General features: G+C 43.3%; 2 protein-coding genes across 2 annotated transcripts in view; both read left to right on the top strand.

Annotated features, from left to right (window-relative positions):
• The window catches only part of LOC310789171 (NLR family CARD domain-containing protein 3-like), a 268,107-nt gene that overhangs the window by 65,991 nt on the left and 175,205 nt on the right, over nucleotides 1–26,911 (top strand). The gene's annotated exons all lie outside the window — the stretch shown is intronic.
• LOC310789457 (nephrocystin-1-like) overlaps nucleotides 1–26,911 on the top strand; it is a 75,465-nt gene that overhangs the window by 10,994 nt on the left and 37,560 nt on the right. The window contains exons 7-12 of the mRNA XM_083651100.1: nucleotides 1,475–1,599; nucleotides 3,589–3,637; nucleotides 3,761–3,848; nucleotides 16,531–16,625; nucleotides 19,483–19,611; nucleotides 24,093–24,167. Of these exons, the coding sequence (XP_083507226.1) occupies nucleotides 1,475–1,599; nucleotides 3,589–3,637; nucleotides 3,761–3,848; nucleotides 16,531–16,625; nucleotides 19,483–19,611; nucleotides 24,093–24,167 (561 nt within the window). The remainder of the gene's footprint in view (nucleotides 1–1,474; nucleotides 1,600–3,588; nucleotides 3,638–3,760; nucleotides 3,849–16,530; nucleotides 16,626–19,482; nucleotides 19,612–24,092; nucleotides 24,168–26,911) is intronic.

Here is a 26,911-nt window from a genome sequence, read left to right as displayed (position 1 = left end):
GGACGTGGATCAACGCTCCCCACGTCTCCTATAAAAATATTGGAGTCAGCGAACGTGTACAACCCATTCCACGGACCCACTAAGTGGCGACAGTGCTCTCCACACTAGGAAAAGCAGAGCCAAAACTGTAGGGTAACGCGCGAGGAAACCATTCTCTACTGTAAAATGGATTGGCGAAAACGCTTTCACTTTCGCGCATTATCGCGCTGGGAGCTGGCGGTGGGGGATTCCAAAAATAGACTGGGTGGAAAACACAGTTTGAAACACGCAGCATAAAGCCTAGAATCGCACAAAGCTTCATCAAAGCTCTCAAACCCAAGAAACAAGTGAGCTCTATCCACACTCGCTGCCAGGGAGGGAGGCTGCTCAAACTCGCAGCAGCAGCAGCAGCAGCAGAACACTCGCTTGTGACAAACGCAGGCTGAAAGCCACCAGACACGCCCACGGAGGGAGGAGTTTGAAGGAGAGGGCGTTCAGAACTATATTGTTTAGATGTCTGATCTCTCACTGATGCCAAAAATAAATGGTTAAAGTGACTGTTCTGCCTGTTTGATTGAATTTCACAAAACTGCGATTATCTCAGCTTTCACTCTCAGACGCTGAAACCATGCTGTACTCAACGGCTAATATCTACATAACTACTAACTCTACAAACTAACTCTTTTAGACAGAGAAAGCACACATTCTATTAGTACTTTTGTGAACTTTGTGTCTAAGAGGTCTTCAACTGTTTACAGTTGAATGTGGGCTGAGAACACATGATTTGGCCTCCATACTGTTTACAGTTGAATGTGGGCTGAGAACACATTATTTGGCCTCCATACTGTTTACAGTTGAATGTGGGCTGAGAACACATTATTTGGCCCCCATATTGTTTACAGTTGAATGTGGGCTGAGAACACATGATTTGGCCTCCATACTGTTTACAGTTGAATGTGGGCTGAGAACACATGATTTGGCCCCCATACTGTTTACAGTTGAATGTGGGCTGAGAACACATTATTTGGCCTCCATACTGTTTACAGTTGAATGTGGGCTGAGAACACATTATCTGGCCTCCATACTGTTTACAGTTGAATGTGGGCTGAGAACACATTATCTGGCCTCCATACTGTTTACAGTTGAATGTGGGCTGAGAACACATTATTTGGCCTCCATACTGTTTACAGTTGAATGTGGGCTGAGAACACATTATCTGGCCTCCATACTGTTTACAGTTGAATGTGGGCTGAGAACACATTATTTGGCCCCCATACTGTTTACAGTTGAATGTGGGCTGAGAACACATTATCTGGCCTCCATACTGTTTACAGTTGAATGTGGGCTGAGAACACATTATTTGGCCTCCATACTGTTTACAGTTGAATGTGGGCTGAGAACATTTTTGAGATTTTCAAGTGGGCCATGAGTGGGGAAAGGTTGTGAACCGCTGGCTTAGATGATTAAAACCGCTCACTGTACCAAAACATTTCAGAGTGGTTCTGGTGTCAACAATGATGAAGATGAAGATGATGATGATGATAATGATGATGAGGAGTCAGACGAGGAAGAGGAGGAGCAGGATGGTGAAGACATGGCTGAGGACCAAGACAAACGGAGGTGAGGTTCTCCGTTTTAAAAACTGGAATCTGCTGAGATTTGGTTTGACTGTGTTGTTTCCAGAGGTTCTTAGACCAGTTTTGTCCTTCAGATTATTCTGAGTGATGCGGTCAAATGAAAGGATCCCAGGACTATATTAGTTATAAAAAATACAGCACCAACACGAGGGTCGCAGGTTCACGCCCTGTGTTGCCTTGGTCGGATGTCCATACATGCACAATTGGCCGTGTATGCGGGTGGGAAGCCGGATAAGGGTACGTGTCCTGGTTGCTGCACTAGCGCCTCCTTTGGTCATTGGGGTGGAATTAGGGGTGGGCAATATGGCAAAAATATCATATCACGATTTATTCAGGCAGGATCACGATCCACAATCTTATCACAATTCTTTTTCATATTGGTTTTTAAGACTATTTTGCAAGTTACTGAACAGTACAAGTACAACCAAACTAATTTCAGGGTTCGTACGGCCATGAGAAACCTAGACAACTCATGGAAATTTAAAATACAATTTGTTTTATAAATATTTTCATGTCGTTCATTTACGCTGAGTTTCCAATAATTCATGTGCTAAAAAATAATGTTCACAAGCATGCAAACACTCTATCTATCTATCTCTTGGTTCACTGTTATTTTGGGTTGGGCGATGGGACGAATATATTGGCTATCTGCGATTGAGTTGCGTGATTGTCATTTGTCAATTGTCAATTTGCTAATTTAATGGAGAGAGAGAGAGACTAACAGACAGAGAGAGACTGACGGACAGAGCAGAGACATGTGGCTCAGCACACACACACACACACACACACACACACACACACACACACACACACACAGCGTTGAGCAGTGAGAGAGAGGCAGGGGGGAAGGAAAGAGAAGGTGGAGCAGAAACGCGCTCTCCTGAGAATACGAGGCAGCAGGATGAGGGCAGATTAGGAGCAATGCGTCCTCGCATTTAAAATAACTGACAAATTCCGACTGAAGCAAATGAAACTCAAACTATCACAAAGAGCAGCCGAGATTCAGACACTTTTTGCGCGATGAGTTCCGCTCTATCTGCCTGTTTGTCTCTCTGCCAGTGCCCGCATGTCTGTTTAGTGTGCGTGTGTGTGTGGCATGTCATTTTTAACGCTGTTCATAACCAGCAGAGCGTGTGTTTACTTAGGCTATCGTCCGGCTCCGTCCCCAAATTAATTTTCACCGTCCCTGACGCTATTTTTAACGTCCCCGGGATGACGGGAGGTTCTTCGTGTCAAGGCAAGCCCTGGTTAAGTGTGTGTGTGTGTGTGTGTGTGTCTCTCTCAAACTAACTGCCCCTCCGTGTTGTCGTCCTGCTTTGCAAAGTGAAAAGGGGGAGGGGAGGAAAACTTTGGAAGCATCTTTCAGACATAGAAATGCAACAGATAGAATGTGCACTGCATGTAGTGCGATTCTAACGATCTGTCTGGAAAGGCAGATCGTGGAGCCATTCTGATCGTGAACGATCTAAGATCTTCATATCGCCCACCCCTAATACACATAAGAAACACACAGGATCTACTGTCGTGCCCCGTGTTGCCTTGGTCGGATGTCCATACATGCACAATTGGCCGTGTCTGCGGGTGGGAAGCCAGATATGGGTACGTGTCCTGGTTGCTGCACTAGCGCCTCCTTTGGTCGTTGGGGTGGAATAGCATGATCCCTCCATTTGCTACATCCTGCCGGTGAAACACCTCGCTGTCCGGTGTAAAGAAGCAGCTAGCGACTGCACATGTATCAGAGGAAGCATGTACTAGTCTACAACTTGCCCCAGGTCAGCAGAGGAGGTGCAGCAACGACGGGGACAGCTTAGACAGGTGGAATTGGCCGAGTACAACTGGGGAGAAAACTGGGAGGAAACAAAAAGTGATCAAAATACGGAATTAATTTAGATTGAAATTGATGATGATGTTGTTTTAATGATGCTTTCTCTGAATAATGTCAGTGTTTCCATTCCTCTCTGCTCTCTAACAGCACTGCTTCCCATTCCAACTGGTCTACTGTCAGGAAGGCTCTGACTGAGGTGAGACGCTCTCCACGCACCAAGTGTTCTGCACTGCATTGAGAATTCTTATTGTTTTCACTGTGTGTGTGTGTGTGTGTGTGTGTGTGTGTGTGTGTGTGTGTGTGTGATTGTGATGGACAGATTGATACGACTGATGTGCTCTCTGCCATGGGTGCGATCCCTTCAGGATTCAGACCATCAACTCTTAATAAACTGCTGGAGGAGGAAGGTTAGTACACACACACACACACACACACACACACACACACACACACACACACACACACACACACACACACACACACACACACACACACACACACACACACACACACACACACACACACACACACACACTTCAAGGAGGACTAACCCCTAAAACAAATTTTTTTCAGCTTTCAACTGTATTATGGCTTTTGAGGTGGTGTGTGAAGGAAAAATCTCTACATTTGAGACTAAACTGTTAGAATTCTACCTGGTACACTGTGTCATTTTCAGGCAGTGAGAGTGCCCTCTAGGGGTTCAAACCTCCTTTTTTTGGGGCCTCCAAAATCGCCGATTTGATTCAGCGTTACGTCACGGTGAACCCCCCCTTTTCCAGATACATCCATCTGCATCTCGCCCCGCCCACCGTGTACGTTCTCCCGCCGGAAGTGTACGTGTACAGACCACAGACCTACTCCTTAAAAAAATAAAAGACTTGATATTTTTCTTTTCAAATCGGCGTAGGTATTATGATATTCTATGCTTGTGTGCATTAGTGTCTTTAGGATGATTGAATGTTTGCATGATTCATGCCCGATGTTGACAGACAATTCCCCCCAACATTGATCACATTCCCGGGGTTGATCTGGCTAGTTAATCGGCTAGCTATGCTACTAGCTAACGTTAGCTAGCAACTCGTCCATCCTGTTCCTACCCACGCTAGTATTTTTTTTTAACCTTTATTTATACAGGGGGAGTCTCACTGAGAGCAATGCTCTCTTTTTCAGGAGTGCCCTGTTCACATTCACACACACATTCATACCTGGAAGCTGACCAGTACAACCAGAGTCTATCCTGCCGGTCCCGGGGATTGAACCGACGACCTTCCAGTCACAAGCTCGCTTCTCTAACCATTGGGCCACCACTGCCCGCCACTGCCCGTATGAGCTCCACGGTCGGCCTCTGAGACCCAGGACAGCCCCCTCACGCCACCCACCTTCCATGAATCTGCCCAACTGCTTACCCACTATTAGCACCCCTCCCCAGGCTACGCACAGACCCCCGCCCCGCCAGGACCTTGTCCTCCAGGGACCTACGTTACCCACTGGCTGGACCTTGCTGGCCCAGTGGCCCACACTTAAGCACCGCTCCCGGGGTACAGACAGCCAGCCGTCCCCCGGGAGCTATCAAACGTTAGCTTGCGTGCTAACATCAGTGTTTGGCCGCTGCAGTGCTCGCCTGCCTCGCTCGCACTGACTGCTTTTATTTTTGAAGGAGTAGGTCTAGAAAGTATCCGGTCTGTACGCGTACAGACCGGAAGTGTACGTATACAGACTGGAAGTGTACACATACAGACTAGAAGTTAGGGGTGTCACGGTACATGTATTCGTCCCGTGAGTTTACGGTACATGCCTCACGGTACGTCGTTTCACGGTATGTGAAACGACACGACGAATACGTCAAATCCAGAAGCACCTAAACGCTGTTTGAACGGCATTGAATTGAATTGAATTAAACGCCACAGAAGAAGACACACCAAAACAACACAAGGGCCATAGAAATCCGCGTTCACAGAATGGGACGTTTTGTGGCGATAAGCTGTTTTGCAAATTCTGTCAACATCAAGCCAACGAGGTAAGCTTGCCAATGTAACGTTACGTAGCCGCGACAAAGTCCTTTATAGCTGCGCGTTGCGGCTAAACGTTACATAACACTGACAAAGCTGTTAACTTGTAAACAAGCAACTTACATCGCGTGGGATGAGTGATGCGGTCAAGCAGACTCAACCAGACATCTGCGGATGCAGACAAGCAAGGAAGAGCGACTCCTTGTCATGTTCCAATAATCCATTAGATGACCGAACGTAATCATATTATGCTAAACAAAACTCACATCCAATAACGTTAAGGCGCTGACAGGGTTCTTTCCCGTACTTACTGGGAAAGTGAAACCCACCCCGTTGTCTGTCAGACAGTGGGGGTATCTTTCAACAGGGTTTAGAAGTTTTTCTTCTTCTGCCGTTTTATTCTTCTTCTACTTAACATGTAGGTATTTTGACGTTGACTAAAGAAATACTGCCGCCTAGTGGCCGCTTTTCGATAGGATTCCAAATTAGTGCTTACATCAAACGCAAATGCTACATAAAACAAATACAACAGGGGGAGGGGTTGGTGGGAGTATTAGGCTACTCCACACATGCGCTCTGTTTACAAACTTGTGTACAATAAAGATTTAAAGTGGGGGGAAATGCCTTTGCCCTGTCAAACAGCTGGAATACAGACATCTGAGAGGGAGGCGCACCCCACACTTTGAAAATCACTGCTCTAGAGTAAAACCTTTTTGTGTGGATTGCCTAGATCTTATTAAATAGTGGACATTTATTCATTCCCACATATTAGACACTATTTCTGATGGTAAAAATAGCGTAAAAAGCAGAATTCAGACATATTCAAAGGGAAAAAAACAGAATTTGGGATTTGTTGTTTTTTTCCCCCGTTTTCGTACCGAACCGTGACCCCAAAACCGAGGTACGTACCGAACCGTGACTTTTGTGTACCGTGACACCCCTACTGGAAGTGTACACATACAGACTGGAAGTGTACGTATACAGACCGGAAGTGTACATATACAGACCGGAAGTGTACACATACAGACCGGAAGTGTACACATACAGACCGGAAGTGTACACATACAGACCGGAAGTGTACACATACAGACTGGAAGTGTACACATACAGACTGGAAGTGTACACATACAGACTGGAAGTGTACACATACAGACTGGAAGTGTACACATACAGACTGGAAGTGTACACATACAGACTGGAAGTGTACACATACAGACTGGAAGTGTACACATACAGACTGGAAGTGTACACATACAGACCGGAAGTGTACACATACAGACTGGAAGTGTACACATACAGACCGGAAGTGTACACATACAGACTGGAAGTGTACACATACAGACTGGAAGTGTACACATACAGACTGGAAGTGTACACATACAGACTGGAAGTGTGTGCCATAACATCAAATGCAAATAGGAAATTGTTCTTCTTGAAGCGCCTCAGGCGTTTTTCTGTCTCCACTGATGACCTTCTAACCATATACCTTGGATATGTACGACCTTTACTGGAGTATGCTGCCCCCATCTGGAATGCTGGCATCACACAAGCTCTTTCATCCCAATTGGAGCGGGTACAGAAGAGGGCCTGTCGCATCATCCTCGACCCCAACTATGACCACTACTCAACCGCCCTGTTAAAGCTAGGGCTCACTGACCTGGCTTCCCGACGTGAGCAGATCTGTCTGTCATTTGCCCAAAACCTCCAAACCTCCCAATTCGCCAACTGGCTACCCCCAACACGTCTGCAGATCTCTGGCCGTATAACCCGGAACTGTCATAAACTGAACAATCCCCTCACAAAAACACGCCGCCATCAGAACTCTCCCCATACCATATCTGACTAGACTCCTGAACCAACATATTATCCCATAACATGTCCTGTTGATTTAGTTTGCTCTTGTCTATGCCTGAAGTCCCATTTTAGTTATGTGCTGTTTTGAATTTTTAACTTGTGTCGATGTCTGCTTTTTAACCTGTAAATTGGTAATTAATTCAGCCTACGGACTGCTATATGCCAATAAAGTACTACTACTACTAAGTGTACGTATACAGACCGGAAGTGTACGTATACCATGGACAGTACAATATATGGACCAACTGAGCTATATGTTTTTGACACGGCAAAATGAAGCTCACTTCCCGATATTGTTTGATTTCGTTTGATTGGATGAATGGATTTTCCTGTTGCATTGTGGGAAATCTGTTCAAACCTGGAGCCGGGAAAACAGGAAAGGGCGTGAGCGTGGACGGGACTCGGGGGAGGGTTTCCTCCGCCACGGCATCCATCTTGTTCATGTTATTTTCCCTGCTAGCCGTTAGCTTGGCTAACAAATGTTGCTAACGTTAGTTGCTATTGCTAGCCTTGCTCCATTGCTGTCACAGTGAATATAATAGCCGGAAGAAAAACCAGAGTATTATTTCCTCCAGACCTCGCGCGGCGTCACCAGCCTGCCGCTTGCATCTTCCACAAAATCGAGGTAATCTTATTTTCTAACGTAACGCTAATTGCATAGCATGACATTAACGCTAGCTACATGTCCATTTGTCATTACAGGAGGACGTTAGACTAGAGTAGCATAAGTTAACGTTATACAACGTTAAACAGTATTGCATGCTGCACAGATTCGGACGTAGACAGAAAACAAACGCAGTTCTGTTTACCTAGGTTACCTCTTTGAGATGAGGCAGACTCAAAGCATACTCATATGATCTACCAGCTATAGCGTTATCTAGCTAACGTTAGATGAGGGGGAACAAGCTGGGGGTTCAACTCCTCTGGATAGTTTATCCACCTCTGCATTTACAGTATTTACCAATCGCACGTAGTGTTGGGTAAGCAAACGTTAACGTTATACAGTGATTAACAGTGTCTAATTCGTTTCTTCCAGGGGTAGCTGCTGTCCAGTACCAGATGGGACACACAACAGAGGATCATGATTTGTGAAGATCAAAGCTATAATATTCTGTTCTCCTGAGATTAACGCTAAACTATACACGTTACTGCTGATCAGTTGTTTCAACATAGGAAATTGCAATAACACACAAGCCAAATGCTGACATGAGAGATTTGCTTTGAACAATTGTAGCTAGTATCTGCCAGTGACCGGAGAATATTGTTATATTTGCTTGTTTTAATGCTTTTGTCAATAAACATTGTCAACAAAGATAGCCTTGTTGTATATTATCATGTATAAGATTGTTGATGTCGAGTGAACACAAACCGAAGATTGGACCAGAGGACAGGACGACGGAGAAACTTAACCGACCAGCAGTCTGAGTCTGCTTCAATCAACGAATGCTTTAATATTGAAATGAAATATGGTGATATCTGGTGGTCTGAAATTACTCTCTCTAGCTAGGCTAACTGGCTCATATTATGTCATATTATTGTAACGTCTGAATCAGCGTTTCATAACAGCCTTACAGCCTGGATGACGTTAGCTAATGCTACCCATCCTTCCATTGGTGTTACACGTTATATTTTTAACTGAGCTTTGCGGAATTACCTCAACACAATTGTGTATCAGCTTTAAATGTCCAATATATACAGCGTTACACAAACGACCAGCAGCATTCAAATGTGCAAAAACGTTATATTTATTGAAATGTGGTGATCATGTCACAAGTCACATTACATAACAACTGGCTCATATTATGTCATATTATTGTAACGTCGGAATCAGCGTTTCATAACAGCCTTACGTTTATAGCCTGGATGACGTTAGCTAATGCTACCCATCCTTCCATTGGTGTTACACGTTATATTTTTAACTGAGCTTTGCGGAATTACCTCAACACAATTGTGTATCAGCTTTAAATGTCCAATATATACAGCGTTACACAAACGACCAGCAGCATTCAAATGTGCAAAAACGTTATATTTATTGAAATGTGGTGATCATGTCACAAGTCACATTACATAACGATATAGCGTTAGGTGTTCTTTTGATCAACAGACCTCGGGGGCTCTATACTGTTGCTACGTTGCTAGCTAGCTAGCCGCAGATCAGCTCTGAAGCCCCAACTTCAGAGCTGCCCGTCCACTAAAACCCGATTTTGGTATAGCGTTTTAGGTGTTCTTTTGATCAACATACCTCATCACGGGGATCTATACTGTTACGTGTGTCTACTAACATCATTAAAATATCATAAGGGTAACGCTGTTTCTGTTATTTTACTTTTAATATCTGGCTACGTTGCTAGCTAGCTAGCTAGCCTGCCTTGGCAACGGTTACACCCTGCCTTTTCGAAACCCCCCCATTCCGAAGATCGACCTCCATTCTTCGTAATGGAGGGGGTTCCCATTTTTTTTAAAGGCACCGCTATTCCGAATGGGGACATCCCCTCCATTTCGAAACCCCCCCACTCCGAAATTGATTTTCAAGTCCATATTTCTCCGAGTTTCCTGCATCAAACACTGCAGCCAGCTCTCCAGCCGCAATCGATTCGGAAATAAGCTGCAGCCAATTACAAAAGCTTGAAATTAACGTTCAACTCATTGTTTTTTATTGAAAATATGCATATGCATGTTAGACCATCGGGAATGGGGAAGCTAAATTTCCTCAGATTTTCATAAAACAAAATCAGTTCAACCCGACTGGCATTCACAAATAAGAACGTCCTCATCTTGCTAATATATGACTGAATGAACCTTATTCAACTGTGAGCATTTGACTCAAAGTTACAATTATTTTTTTTCAAACACCTTTCACGGTAGCCTATGAATGTGGGCGTGTGTAACAGCTCACCTTTAGATGTGTAGAAAACATAATTTATGATTAGATCCTGTCGGCGTGTCAGGAGATATAAATAATCAGTTGAATATGCTGCTGTGGAACAGATCCTTGCGCTCTCCGATTACGCATTTGACAAACTTAACAAACTGTGTGGCAAGACAACATAAATGAACAATGTTTAGTGATTGTAGAGATATCTCTGTGCACCGTGACCTGCAGAAAACTGCGAGCCAGGAATGCGCAAGACCACACCTGGTATTTAGACCAGCAGAGTGGAAAGTCTTCACTAGGTCGTTTTCCAGAAAACAGGCAGAATATGTTAATTGAAGTGTTCTATCTATAATCCTTCCCTTTGTCCACACAGCTCCCCTGAAAACAGCTAGGCTAAATAACATAAGGCATATGTTTAAGCTATTTATTTTTATTTTTATTGAAAAGTTAAGTAGACTATAGCCTACATTATAATAACTCTATAATAAATTAGACTCACGTGCATGGGGGCAACACCTATAAACACAATGAATTTCCTACCGTTTTAGGCCTATACATATTATCAGATGAAATGAATTAGAATAAACACTCTGAAAATAAATAAATAAATAATCATATTGCGACTGCATGGTGCATATAGATTGGCAGCCAACATCCGCATGTTTCCAATTCCTCTCTTCAATTCTTGATGGATTTAATTCGTTTAAATTGCCATAATCTCGAGATTGAGGCTAACTAACACAATACGCTATTTCTTACCTTTTTCTTCCATAAAAGCAAATGTTATTCCCATGTTGTTGTGAGGTGACGAGAGGCGCACTGTGCATCTGCACTTCCTAATTGCAAATTAATTCATTCGTCACGTAGCCTATAGGCTAGCCTACACATCACAAAATAATATTCGCTTATTTAATAGATGGAGATGTGTGAACATTTAATTCTAGCATTTCAATAGGCCTATATATCAAAATTGTGCTGGTGATGGGCAGATGCAGGCTTTCATCTCGCTGTGCACTGCGTGTTGGACATCAAAGGAGTTATAGTTTATAGGCTAACACTTGCCGGCACTCCTTTCATCAATTGATATGCGGGCCTATAGAGTGGCATAATCAAGGCCCAAAATCGAATTAAAACTAATTTAAAATGAACAATGCTTGCTGGCTCACGTGGAGCTACCTGCCGACTCAAATCCAAGTGTCTCTCCAACTTGCAATGCGCGAAAAAGCAGTGAAAACCCATGCGTAATATGAACATACATAACAAAGTGCCGACCCATCAAATAGGTAAGCTAATGTAGACATGGCTGTCTGACCCGTGCCCCCTGAAACGATGGAGGATTCAACCTTTCAAATATGAATTTTAAATAGGCTATAGGCCTACCGATAATCATATAGCCTACTGTAAATATGGCTGGCAGCTATAAATAAAAAAAGTTAGGTTAGTTTTTGTGTGTGCCTTATTTAGCCTATTTTATGTTTAAGAGAAATATAGCCATTGTTAACGAGATGTCCATTATTTCAAAATGCCGTGATGTCTGCATCAAATAGCCTGACATTGCAGAAACAACACACAACTTGATTTAAAAACGAAAATTAGTTTGTTCTGATTTTATTACAAATATTCCAACACTTTATTTTAACTTCTGTGTTGACATATTAACAGTATCATCTGAGAAAGGTTTGTCGGCAGTGCACTCATCTCAACAAGCCATGCGCTTGGCCTGCAGTGAGCATTGTCGCGTTTTGATCTGCTGGTTATAAGCGTGGTTGACACAGCCGAATTTAACGCGGCGGCAATCCGGAAATTAGGCTATAGGCAACAAAATAAATTGATTAAGAATTGAGGAGCAGAGGCCTATTCATATTACACAGGCTAGGATTGTGCATTGCAAGTTGGAGACACACTTGGATATGGAGTCGGCAGGCAGCTCCACACAGGTGCGCAGCAAGATGAAAGCCTGTATCTGCCCGTCAGCACAATTTTGATATAGGCCTCTATTGAATGGCTAGAATTCCTCATATAGACCTATAGCTCACTTTGCAACATGGAAATAATATTTGCTTTTATGGAAGAAAAATGTAAGTATAGCCTACGAAAGCACTTGGTGTTTGAGACCACATGTGATCATAGCCTACTTACCATTCCTTAAGTGGCAAATCAACTCCTCTCCTTAATAACGGCAATAAGAATAATTTATGCTGTATGCACGGGCGGCGGATGCGTTTGGACACACCTGAATCCAAATGTCTTCATATTGCACAACGCACGGCCCGACGTTTGCATTTGGTTGTACAAGATCATCTGTGAATGATCAATCTCAAGATTATGGCAATTTAAGTTAAATACACATGGCATTGCATCAATATACAGTAGTTGCAACACTTCAGAAACTCAGGATATAGCCTACCACTGACTGAGTCGGAGAATGGGATATGTACAGTAGTAGGCTACACTGTGGGCGGTGCTCTCCTAACTTGTTTTGATTTTTCAGTTTGTTGGCAGCCTGGAGGTGGGGGTGGCTTCCCTGGGTGTGTGGGGCTGGCAAAGGGGCTCTTAGCCTGGGTATGGTGGCTGGCCTGGGTGTTTCTAGGCCCAGTCATAGACTTTTAGCCTCCCTGGTCTTAAGACATGTTAACTTGTGCCCCTGGGAATCCAAATAGACCAGCCTGTCTGGTCTTTGGAGATATTGCTCCAGGGGCAATGATACATTTCAATTGTATTCTCGTTACAGTATTTCAACTTTATTCACGGATTTTTCGACTTTATTCTCAACATTTCGACTTTATTCTTGAAATGGAAACTATTTTTTTCCCCTCCTGTCATTGGAAAAAAAAATCCCTCTTTAATTTTTATTTTTCATCATGCATGGCCCTAAAACTCCATCGTAGTCACAATCAATTTGATGTAGTTTTTATTCAATCAGAAATACATATTATCTATTAAAATAGTCACACTGTAAAAAAAAAAAAAAAAGTCCGTGGCAGCCGACATCTAAATAAAGGCTATTTCTCACCAATGTCTGTGATCCACAGCTGATTTTAGGATGTATCCAACGTTCACAATCACATTCCTGTATCTGAATGCAGCAGGCTCGTGTTTGCTGCTATAGCGAAATTATATGAAGTGACATAAAAAAACGAGTTGAAACGTTTATTTCAAGCTGCAGGAATGCAGGAAACTCGGAGAAATATGGACTTGAAAATCAATTTCGGAGTGGGGGGGTTTCGGAGTGGGGGGGTTAAATCAATTTCAATTTCGGAGTGGGGGGGTTTCGGAATGGGGGTGTTTCTGAATGGAAACACCCCCATTCCGAAACCCCCTTGGCAACTGGTTGGAATCATCTGGTTTCCTGTGGCTGGTGTCAAAGAAAATCCCGCCCCCAAAGTTATAATTTTTATCTGCTCTTTTACTCGAAATGGGACCATAATTTAGAAAACGGAGCCCAGGAGAGCATGAAAAAGACTTGAAATTGTTTATTCAGACCATAAGCTCATTCGGAAAATGTTTATTTAAGACACAGAACGAGAGAGAAGTCGGCTCATTTTTACATTGGAGCCAATGTACGTGTCGTCACTTCCGGACCTGACGTGCGCCCCCCTGCGGACTTTTCGAATTAATGGAATTCCAGAACTGGCTTCATACATTCCCTAGTTCACTTGCCCACTGACGTATACAGACCGGAAGTGTACACATACAGACCGGAAGTGTACGTATACAGACCGGAAGTGTACACATACAGACCGGAAGTGTACACATACAGACTGGAAGTGTACGCATACAGACCGGAAGTGTACGCATACAGACCGGAAGTGTACGCATACAGACTGGAAGTGTACACATACAGACTGGAAGTGTACACATACAGACTGGAAGTGTACGCATACAGACCGGAAGTGTACACATACAGACTGGAAGTGTACACATACAGACTGGAAGTGTACGCATACAGACCGGAAGTGTACACATACAGACTGGAAGTGTACACATACAGACTGGAAGTGTACACATACAGACTGGAAGTGTACACATACAGACTGGAAGTGTACACATACAGACCGGAAGTGTACACATACAGACTGGAAGTGTACACATACAGACCGGAAGTGTACACATACAGACCGGAAGTGTACACATACAGACCGGAAGTGTACACATACAGACTGGAAGTGTACACATACAGACTGGAAGTGTACACATACAGACTGGAAGTGTACACATACAGACTGGAAGTGTACACATACAGACTGGAAGTGTACACATACAGACTGGAAGTGTACACATACAGACTGGAAGTGTACACATACAGACCGGAAGTGTACACATACAGACCGGAAGTGTACACATACAGACCGGAAGTGTACACATACAGACCGGAAGTGTACACATACAGACTGGAAGTGTACACATACAGACTGGAACTGTACACATACAGACTGGAAGTGTACACATACAGACTGGAAGTGTACACATACAGACCGGAAGTGTACACATACAGACTGGAAGTGTACACATACAGACTGGAAGTGTACACATACAGACTGGAAGTGTACACATACAGACTGGAAGTGTACACATACAGACTGGAAGTGTACACATACAGACCGGAAGTGTACACATACAGACTGGAAGTGTACACATACAGACTGGAAGTGTACACATACAGACTGGAAGTGTACACATACAGACCGGAAGTGTACACATACAGACCGGAAGTGTACACATACAGACCGGAAGTGTACACATACAGACTGGAAGTGTACACATACAGACTGGAAGTGTACACATACAGACTGGAAGTGTACGCGTACAGACCGGATACTTTCTAGACCTACTCCTTCAAAAATAAAAGCAGTGCGAGCGAGGCAGCGAGCACTGCAGCAGCCAAACACTGATGTTAGCTATAGCTAGATAACAAAGTCCGTAAAGTGTGAGCCACTGAGTCAGCAAGGTCCAGCAAGTTGGTAACGTAGGTCGCTGGAGGACAAGGTCCTGGCGGGGCGGGGGTCTGTGTGTAGCCTGGGGAGGAGGGGTGCTTAATACTGGGTATGCGGTTGGGCAGCTTCATGGAAGGTGGGTGCCTCCCGGAGGTGGTCTCCCCTGGAGAAGGGGCCTCTAAGTCGGGGTAGAAGCGGGCTGGAGGGTGGGTGGGGTGAGGGGGCTGTCCTGGGTCTCAGAGGCTGACCATGGAGCTCATAGCGGGGGTAGTTGCTGGCTAGCTAGTAGCATAGCTAGCCAATTAACCAGCGAGATCAACGAAAAGGTCATGAATCATACAAATATTCAATCATCCGAAAGACTAATGCACACAAGCATAATAGAATATCATATACCTACAGAACGCTGAGTTAAAAAGAAAAATATCCAGGCTTTTATTTTTGAAGGAGTCTAGAAACGTACTCTGGTCTGTACGTGTACACATCCAGCGGGTCTGAGAACGTACACGGTGGGCGGGGTGATGGTGCTCCGGCGCTGCAGATGGATGATACTGCCCCTTTCCCCACTCATGTGATCATTAGCTAACGCCAGAGCCATATAATAGAAGAGTTGCAACATCTCGTCTAGGATAATTGTTGCTTTTGTTTTTGTTATATGTGTGTGTGTGTGTGTGTGTGTGTGTGTGTGTGTGTGTGTGTGTGTGTGTGTATGTATGTATGTATGTATGTATACACTGTAGCCTATGTATGTATGTATGTATGTGGCTGGATGTATGGATGTGGATGTATGTATGCATGTGTATTGAGTACTTTATTGGTGTACTTTTTTTTACTTTTTAATTGTACTGTAACTGATGTGTTTGACCACAGGAAGAATAGTGGCTGCTGAGGCAGTGACTAATGGGGATCTGAAATAAACTATAAACAATAAGTGCGCCTGCAGTCAATTTGCATTGGAACAAACTAGCAGGTGGAATCTGCTGCCTTTTTTCTTTTTCTTTTTATCAAGCAGCATGCCGTTAACTGGTCAAATGTAGTTGATGTTATATAGGGTTGTCACGATACTAGAATTTCAGCTTTGATATCAATACCCAAGAAAATATCGATACTTGATACCATTTTCAATACCACAGCGAAAAAATTACAACACATTAAGAGGCATTTCTTTTTTTATTATTACAACATGAGAATCTTTTTTTTTATGAATTTGTGCAAAATAAACCTTGCTGTAAAAGACCATTTATAATTGAGAGAAGGGATGAGGAAGCGCTGCGTGGGTCCTTGGTCAAATCACTGAAACAGGTGCTCTTTGGTGTGGGTGCAGAGAAGCATGAGTAAAAGTTCAAGTGGGATCCTTGACCATCAGAGACCATCATTTGTTTTGTTTTACTAACTGATATAAACATTTCTTCTGTAGGGCTGACGTACAGAGGAAGTCATTACCTTCAGCCTGAGCTCAGCCAATCACAGCTCTCCTTTAGAGACCTCTTCCTGGACCCAGACACTGGCAAGGTGAGACAGTGTGTTTGTCTGTATGGCTGCTTTCACACATGTCTGGAATTCAGGAGTTATCTAGAGGTCATCCGTATGGCGGTCTATGTGTGGACAGATTTTCGTGGCTCACGCGCGCTCCCGCGAGCCTTCTCCTAGACGGAGGGAAGTGTACCCCCAGCCGTAGTCGCAGGAGCGGATTGTCTGGTTGCGTTCATGCACACAGCGTTTGTTTACACAGCGTTTGTGAAGATTCAATGGCAGAACCGCAAATTCCAAGTAGCGTCAAGTCAGGCAGAATAAAACGAAAACTTCCGGGTATAACCTTCGCAATAATGGCAATTAAATAAAGTAAATGCATGTGTAATGTTTTTTTGTGTGTGTTTCGAAAGATACAGAACAGAGATAAACTGGAAGAATATCTGCTCCCTTCGAAAAGTCAATTTTAACCCGTAGTGAGTCGACCATTCTGATTTTTTGTTACTAAGTAATACAACATTTATTTTATTTTGAAGGTAAAAACGTCTAGCTTCCTGTATTCTGTATAATTCTAGTAGGTTTGATGCATTTTAGGACTGAACATAGCAAAGACCTGTTTTGTTTGTAGTGCTTGCGACTCGAGGAAATCGATGCATCTGGGCATGAGTTGTAGGGTTGTTTAATTAATTACTAACGTTATGCGCAAACAAGTATATGCCGTGAACGTTAGGCAGTTATCGCCCATTATGTATTTTTAGTTTTCACAACTCCCCATTGTGTGGTCATGCCCAAATTCCCCCACCCCCGCCCCTGCCCCCGCCCCCTCTCTACTTTACAAACTCTGCGGAGGTGCTACTCATGTGTGAATGCAACATGCTTCATGTGTGAAAGGGTACACTTCACCTATCATCCGGGGCAGGCTCAGTCAACATTCAACATTGTCAACATTCGTCGAGTTTAAGCAGCCATAAGCATATGGCTGCCATAAGCAGCCATAAGCAGCCATAAAGTGCAGTTATTGCTGAAATAGACTCAATAACAACAATTAAACAAGTACAGGAGTTTACATCAGCAGGGTTTCTCGGCGGAAAAGATGGTTTCCCCGTTCTCTGAAATGTGAGTTGACGTGACCGGCTGGTTTATCAGGCTAAGAGGCTTTGCCCTGGTCCATTAAAACACACAGACAAACAAATATTAATTATCTCAGGCTGATGACTAATAAGACTCTGAGACAGACGGCTGATACTTTGGGCTTTCCGATGTAGAGCGGACGTCTGCACCAACACTTCCACTTCCATCGTTGTTTCCAGTCTGACAATGTCTCAAATGCAGTTATCTGTTCATAGAGATGAGCCACAATGACGTCGACCTAAAACACCTACAAAAAGTATCGATCAATCAACTCCAACTCAATTCTCTCAGAGGAAGTCTTGGTGCACCTGTGTTACTTCCTGCCTTTTAGACACAAAATGGCTGCTGTGAAAAAGGCCTATTCTCTCAGAGGAAGTCTTGGTTCGGACAACCGACATACCGGTCGTCTGGCCCAGACTCGTATTAGTCGTCAGACTGACAGACTCTGAGGTACCCAGATTGCACACATAAGCTACTTTCACACATGAACTCCGGATCAGGTGAGGGTTGCTCCCCACTGAGCCTGCCCCGGATGATAGGTGAAGTGTACCCTTTCACACATGAGGCATGTTGCATTCACACATGAGTAGCACCTCCGCAGAGTTTGTAAAGTAGAGAGGGGGCGGGGGCAGGGGCGGGGGTGGGGGAATTTGGGCATGACCACACAATGGGGAGTTGTGAAAACTAAAAATACATAATGGGCGATAACTGCCTAACGTTCACGGCATATACTTGTTTGCGCATAACGTTAGTAATTAATTAAACAACCCTACAACTCATGCCCAGATGCATCGATTTCCTCGAGTCGCAAGCACTACAAACAAAACAGGTCTTTGCTATGTTCAGTCCTAAAATGCATCAAACCTACTAGAATTATACAGAATACAGGAAGCTAGACGTTTTTACCTTCAAAATAAAATAAATGTTGTATTACTTAGTAACAAAAAATCAGAATGGTCGACTCACTACGGGTTAAAATTGACTTTTCGAAGGGAGCAGATATTCTTCCAGTTTATCTCTGTTCTGTATCTTTCGAAACACACACAAAAAAACATTACACATGCATTTACTTTATTTAATTGCCATTATTGCGAAGGTTATACCCGGAAGTTTTCGTTTTATTCTGCCTGACTTGACGCTACTTGGAATTTGCGGTTCTGCCATTGAATCTTCACAAACGCTGTGTAAACAAACGCTGTGTGCATGAACGCAACCAGACAATCCGCTCCTGCGACTACGGCTGGGGGTACACTTCCCTCCGTCTAGGAGAAGGCTCGCGGGAGCGCGCGTGAGCCACGAAAATCTGTCCACACATAGACCGCCATACGGATGACCTCTAGATAACTCCTGAATTCCAGACATGTGTGAAAGCAGCCATACAGACAAACACACTGTCTCACCTTGCCAGTGTCTGGGTCCAGGAAGAGGTCTCTAAAGGAGAGCTGTGATTGGCTGAGCTCAGGCTGAAGGTAATGACTTCCTCTGTACGTCAGCCCTACAGAAGAAATGTTTATATCAGTTAGTAAAACAAAACAAATGATGGTCTCTGATGGTCAAGGATCCCACTTGAACTTTTACTCATGCTTCTCTGCACCCACACCAAAGAGCACCTGTTTCAGTGATTTGACCAAGGACCCACGCAGCGCTTCCTCATCCCTTCTCTCAATTATAAATGGTCTTTTACAGCAAGGTTTATTTTGCACAAATTCATAAAAAAAAAGATTCTCATGTTGTAATAATAAAAAAAGAAATGCCTCCTCTCCTGTAGGTTCGTTCTCGTCAGGTCAGGACGAGTGTTTGTTTCACCCTGTGGAGCTGCAGGAGGATTCCCACTCCTGGTGTTGGAGTTCAGGTCCTCAGCAGACACATTCGCCTCTGTGCCTTCGATGGAACTCAGGTGGGGCTTAAGTGTGAATTCTGCTAGACATAATAATAATCATCATAATAATAATAATCATCATCATCATCATCATAATAATAATTCATTGAATTTATAAATCGCTTTTCAGTGACCCAAAGACGCTGACACAGTATGAGTACCGTAAATTCCGGACTATAAGGCGCACCGGTCTATAAGCCGCACCTTCAAAGTTGACTATTTTTTTCTTATATAAGCCGCACCGGACTATAAGCCGCGGGTGTTTTAATGGTATTTTTTGTTTTTTTTACAGTGCACACAGTGTCCGCGGTGTGGTGAAAAGAGGGCAAGAGAGGAAATTAAAACAGAAGTGGATTTATAGTTAGAAAGAGTGCTAAAGAAGAGAGAATTCTGTTTTTTATTTTTTTATTTTAGTTACTCACAGTACTATTGACCAGTCCAACTCAAAAGATATTCGGCAGTTTCACTTTGAGCTCTTGTTCCGCCGCTGTCCATCAATGGTTATGACGAGTCTCGCTGGGTACAGTACGCCAAAGCGATATCCATTGACTCGATGATGCTGTTGTATGTTGCGCGTTTCTGTTGCACCAACGCGGAGAGGTCCTGCCGGACGAAAAAGCGTGTACCCTCCCAGGTGAGGGGCTTCTTCCCCGCAGCCTGGAGGATGAGTTGACGGTCGGGCCAGCGGAGTAGGCAGATGAAGATGGCCCTCGGTGGCAGGCCGGGGTCTGGACGTGGCCGAGGCGCCCGGTGTGCCCTGTCCACCTCTGGTGGTTTCTCGCCTTCCTTCAGGTCCAGGATGTAACACAGGATTTTGCCACGAAAGCGTCCATGTCACCAATCTCAGCTCCCTCTTTTACATTGATCAGGCGAATGTTATTTCTTTTACTCCTGCTGATTAAGTCATCAACCTGCGTGTGCAGGGTTTCGATTTTGCATTTTATCCATTTTCGGACTCACTGTGTTGTTTTTGTCCTCCAGTGCGCTGATGCGCTTTTCCGCATTATAAACTCTGTTCACGGTTGCCTTAGTTTCTTTAGTGAGTGAGTGGATGGACTTCTGCACGTTTTCAAACTTGTTTTCAAGCTGCTCAAAACCTCTGAGCGATGTCGGACTTAATCGATAGTGTTTCACGGAGTAAAAGTTTAGCCCAAGCCGTGTATCTCCAGCCTCCAGCAGGTGAGTCATTTCCTCATTCATGGCGTGATTGCTTCGTCTTTTTCTTTCTGCTTACCTGTGTTGTGTTATGTTATGTTATGTTATGTTGTTAAAAGAGGGCAAGAGAGGAAATTAAAACAGAAGTGGATTTATAGTTAGAAAGAGTGCTAAAAAAGAGAGATTTTTTTTTTTTTTTGGAAAAAATCCATAGATAAGCCGCACCGTTATATAAGCCGCAGGGGCCAAAAAAGGCCAAAAAACGGGAAAAAAGCCGCGGCTTATAGTCCGGAATTTACGGTACATAGAAAACAAGATAACAACAGGCAACAGATACAAGTAACAATTAACACATCGATCAGGGATCTATGGAAAAAGAGGGGAGGGAGGGAGAGTGTGGGAGGGACAGGGGCCAGACGGAAGAGAGGGAGGTGGGGAAAAAGAATTACATAATAATAATAAATTTAATTTATGACAGTAAACTGAATATCTTTGGGTTGTGGACTGTTGGTCAGGACAAAAGAAGACATTTGAGGACGTCATCTTGGGCTTTAGTGATCAACATTTTTCACCGTTTTGTGACGTTTATCGAACAATCGACTTAATCGAGTAGCCGAGAAAATAATCAACAGATTAATCGTTAATGAAAATAATCATTAGTAGGGCTGCACCTAGGCTGAAAAGATACTGCTGATTGAGTTAATAGCAATATACAAATTATTATTACTATTAGTGCTGTCAAATGACAGAAAATTAATTTATTACAATTTTGATCATCAATTACTTGTTTTAATCATTTATCAAGTAAAAATACAAAACATTTCCTGGTTACAGCTTCACAAATGAAAAGATTTTCATATTATAAAATTAATACTTTGGTTTTTTTTCTTTTTTTTTTTTAAGATTTTGTAGACTAAATGATTAATCGATTAATTGAAACAGTAATTAATTGATAATAATCATTAGTCGCAGGCCTACATTTTTATTACGGCCCCGCCAGCGTTAGCCGAGCTGGAGGCATTATGGTTTCAGGTTGCCCGTCCATACGTCCTTCCAATGTTCCTTAACTCATTGAGTGCCAGCCACTTTTGGAGAACGGACGCTCCCAGTGCCAGAGTTTCAGAGCTTTTTTCAGTGATTTCTCGAGGCCCACAGAATATTGTGTGATATTACTATGTAAACACTGAACACGCAAAAAGAACGATGAGACTCTTTTCTATCATCAGCAAAAACAGGTTTATTGATATAATTTTCCGTTCTTTAGTTATCAGCCGGAGAAGATAGCTTGATTTAACCAAAAAGAGCCGTTTTTTTCTAGAAGCTGAGATAATGGCCCTTTTGTGAAATTAATCATTTCAAACACATCACTGACTCTGAAGCTAATTTTCTGATGTAGTCACACCTCAAAAATAATTTCCTTCAATAAAACAGTGAAGGCCAGGGAATTTTGTTTGGCAGAATAATATTTTTAGCTGCAACCAGCAGCGCTGGCCCCTGCGTGCGCTGCTGGTTGCAGCTTCTTGCTGGTCTTGATTTGCTGCTGGTGGGCATCGGATATTCTGGCTTGCGTTTGCTAATCCTGTCCTGCTGTCTGGGTCTGTCTGGGTGTTGTGTGCTGCTCTGCGTGCCCCCCCCCCTCCCACCCCTCAACTGCACACTCCTCCTCCGTATGGGAGTTTCTCTGGTGGCTCTCTGCTGAGTTTGCTGTGCACAGTGAAGGGTGCGCGACATCCAGCTTTTTTACAGCGTTCCGCGTGTGTTTGTCACCGGCTCCTATGCTTCCAGTTGAGAATAATAACAACTCCACGGCTGATCATGCGTATGGGCTGTCGCAGCGGACATGGAGGAGCTCAATTGTGGGAGCAGATTGGCTGCTGCTGCTGCAGGCACATCTAACGTTAAAACGCTTCATGCATATCGATGCATACGGATGCGATGCGATTTCCGTTTCCCCAACGACTTATTCTCTGTTTTTCTCTGCCTTTCTGTTAACCTGGAGAGCACTGTCGCCACCTAAGGGTTCTGTAAAATAGGTTATAGACCTCCAATAGCTACAATAGTTGTACAGGAGATGCGGAAGGCTTTGATCGACGTCCCACCGTCAAAAAACGCATTGGACGTCGAAAGACGTCCTTGGCACTCTACGTCACTATTTAATTGGACGTCGAAAGACGTCCATGGCACTCAATGAGTTAACACGATACCTCAGGACGCCTTCATGGAATTTCATCAAATTTGGCTCAAACGTCCACTTGGAATCAAGGATGAACTGATTACCTTTTGGTGGTCAAAGGTTGAAGTTGAAGGTCACTGTCTCTGTCACAAATGTTATTTTTGAGCTTGTTAACGCGATATCTCAGGAAGGCCTTGAATGAATTTCATCACATTTGCCTCAAACATCACTTTGACTCAAGGATGAACTGATTACATATTGGTCTTCAAAGGTCAAGGTCACTGTGAACTCACAAACGCCATTTTCGAGCTCGTTAACGCCATATCTACAATCTTTGGTCTTATCACGCTTAGACTACTGTCCAGCCATATGGTCCAATGCCTCTAAGCTTGACCTGAACAGACTCCAGCTCGCTCAGAACAGGGCGGCACACCTCGCTCTGCGCTGCTCTGTGAGGAGCGGTGTCGGGCACTGAAAAAGACGGTAATGTATAGAGCAGTTGCTTACTGGAATAAAATACAGAGAAATATAACTATGGTAAGGAACAAATTTATGTTTAAAAAAAAGTTAAAAATTGCAGTTATGAATAATAAGATAGATTTTGGTCTTTGATTTACTGATTTGTTAATTGTGCAACATGAAAGGAATTTGTATTGCGGTATGTATTATGTATTATATATTGTAATCAAGTATTTCAATTATAATATGATGGTTTCATGTGAGTATGGTAGAAATAAGGTCAGTATAAGTTGTTTTTGCTGGTGCAATTACTCGGGAAGACCGATACATTTCTTTTTGTTTATGAGAAGAGTTGATACGGTTAATATTTGATTGACATGAATATTGAGTGAGCCTTGACTCACTTGTTTTTGTTTGTTTTTATTTATTTTTGTTGTGTTGTTTTTACTCCAATGATTGGATTTTTATGTTTGTATTTTACGTGTTTGGACCCCAGGAAGAGTACTCTCACCTTTGGTGTAGACTAATGGGGATCCACAATAAACAATTAAACAATATCTCAGTAATGCCTTAGCGGAATTTCTGACAGACATGGATGTCGACTGCTCACTTGTTTGGCGGAGGCATATATCTGCGGTGCGGTCATTCTAGTTCTAGCTGATGTTGTTTGGACGTTCTGCCTGATATTGAAGGGACTGTGTTTGTGTTGCAGGTGTTGAGTAACATCCACACGGTGAGGGCGACCTACAGCTCCAAGAGCCCCAAGACCTGGAGCTTCTCTCCCAGGGTATGAAGAGGCAGGAGTCCACACAAATGCTTCTTTTTTTGTTATCTTTTTTTTTTTTCAAAGAAGAAAAGTAACAGACATTGCAATGACAGACACAAAGAATCATATAATCCCACCTAGAAGCAAATAAAAATAAATAAAAAGAAGTTCATCCCTCCCTCCCTCCCTCCCACCCATGTGGCGTCCAATGCCCTCCCCTCCCGCCCCACGTTAGTTCTATATAACAGTACAATAATCATCGATGTATGATTAATTAGGGATGCACAGGGAAACATCCCTGCCGATACGACGGAACAATGATGCCCCAATTACGCCCACATGTTCCATGGTTGACTAGCTATTCGATGCCAGTAATCCCCGGTGTGAGGGTGTGCACGCCAGCATGACTTACTTAACCTAAGTTGAAGCACAACTTAGGTTCACACAAAATCAGGCACGACACGCGCCAATTCCGCACCAGGAGAAACCCGATGCTCCCCGAAATCAGGCAGAAAAAATAAATTAATACATAAATAAATAAAAAGATGTGGGATACATCGGTATCGGCAGTCGGGCATGAGAGCAGGAAGGCATCGGCAAATTGGACGTCGACAGAAAATCCCACACTGCAATAAAACCAAAATCATTGAAGTACAAAGTATTACCAAACTTGAGGATGTTCAAGTCAGCAGCTGTTTAGCAACAGAAGCCCTTCTGTTGACCACACGATCATCTCAGTCCACGTTGCTCTCTTCCTTTACCTCAGGTGACAGAGACTTCTGTTGACCACACGATCATCTCAGTCCACGCTGCTCTCTTCCTTTACCTCAGGTGACAGAGACTTCTGTTGACCACACCATCATCTCAGTCCACACTGCTCTCTTCCTTTACCTCAGGTGACAGAGACTTCTGTTGACCACACCATCATCTCAGTCCACACTGCTCTCTTCCTTTACCTCAGGTGACAGAGACTTCTGTTGACCACACGATCATCTCAGTCCACACTGCTCTCTTCCTTTACCTCAGGTGACAAACTTCTGTTGACCACACGATCATCTCAGTCCACGCTGCTCTCTTCCTTTACCTCAGGTGACAGAGACTTCTGTTGACCACACGATCATCTCAGTCCACACTGCTCTCTTCCTTTACCTCAGGTGACAGACTTCTGTTGACCACACCATCATCTCAGTCCACACTGCTCTCTTCCTTTACCTCAGGTGACAGAGACTTCTGTTGATCACACGATCATCTCAGTCCACACTGCTCTCTTCCTTTACCTCAGGTGACAGAGACTTCTGTTGACTGCAGAGAGTTCCCCAAACTTTTGTGTAGCCAGTCAGATTGAAAAAGTAGCCGGCTCATGTTCGCAGCGTTTGTTCCAGTGGTCCTTTTCCCAATTAATAAACAACCCTCAAATATGTATCCATGAGTGTGACAATTGAAATAATACAAATAAACAATAAAGGCCCAATGCTCAATTTAATTATAAATAAAACAATATCCATATTGCAAAAAAAAACAGGCAATGTATATTTTTAAGAACAAAGAAAATACTAATAACTATGTTTCCCACAGGATTTGGAGAGATTGTGGTGGGTAGACCTTGCTTGGACCCTCTTGGGGGGTTCGGGGGGCCATGCCCCCTGTAAGAAAAATGTGTACGTTTTAAACTAAAATGCATGAATCTCGTTAAATTTAAGAGGCTAGATCAGGGGTGGGCAATTATTTTTCATGGGGGGTCACATGAGAAACCCAGATTGTTGCTGGGAGCCGAACAAATATTGTCATGCCGTAACCCAGGAACTTTGATGATAGAGAGGACCACAAAAAAATTTCCTCGCTACCAGAGGGCCAGATTTTGCTGAGGGTTGGGGGCCAAACGGCGCCGGCGCGGAAAAATTTGGGGCATTTGAAGTCAGGTTTAGAGAAATAACTCATTTTAAATTAACAGTTGTGATGTCATTATTCAGTCTTAAACACCAATATTTGATTCTCTTCTCACTCACTCCTATGTCACCACTTGCTCTCCCTGCAGGGCTTGAAATTAACTTTTTTGACCACCTGCCAATATGGCTGCTAGAAGTTACCAGCCAATTAGAATGTCCACTAGCCAAAATGTTTTTCTAGAAATAAACCAGAATATGAGTGGGTTAATTTAAGCATAAGTATCAGTGAGTGGCCCGGGATTCTCAAAGCATGTGTTGAGGGTCACACGAACAAAAATGCACTCTTGAAGCGAAATAAATCCAAAACCAACAAGTTAATTATTTACATTTTTACTTCAATGTAGAACAGTCATTTCTTACACATGAGATTACTTTTAGCCTTTTAGTCATAAAGATTATTGAAAGATATTCCATATTCCAGACTGAAATGTTATAACAGAAGTGGAGTATTGGCCAGAATGACATGAACATTTGGACACTTATTCAGCGGGCATCTTGTATGTTGCGTATATATATATATATATATACGGTATATATATATATATATATACGGTATATATATATATATATATACGGTATATATATATATATATATATATATATATATATATATATATATATATATATATATATATATTACAGTGTATAAAGTAACCGGTAGGCCAGTAGGCCGAGAAACCGCCGGCTACCGGGGCTTGGGGAACTCCCTGCTGACCACACGATCATCTCAGTCCACACTGCTCTCTTCCTTTACCTCAGGTGACAGAGACTTCTGTTGACCACACGATCATCTCAGTCCACACTGCTCTCTTTCTTTAC

The sequence above is a fragment of the Poromitra crassiceps genome, assembly GCF_964638095.1.
Source record: "Poromitra crassiceps genome assembly, chromosome: 14".
Classification (NCBI taxonomy): Eukaryota; Metazoa; Chordata; class Actinopteri; order Beryciformes; family Melamphaidae; genus Poromitra; species Poromitra crassiceps.
This window is presented reverse-complemented; position numbering and strand designations above follow the sequence as displayed.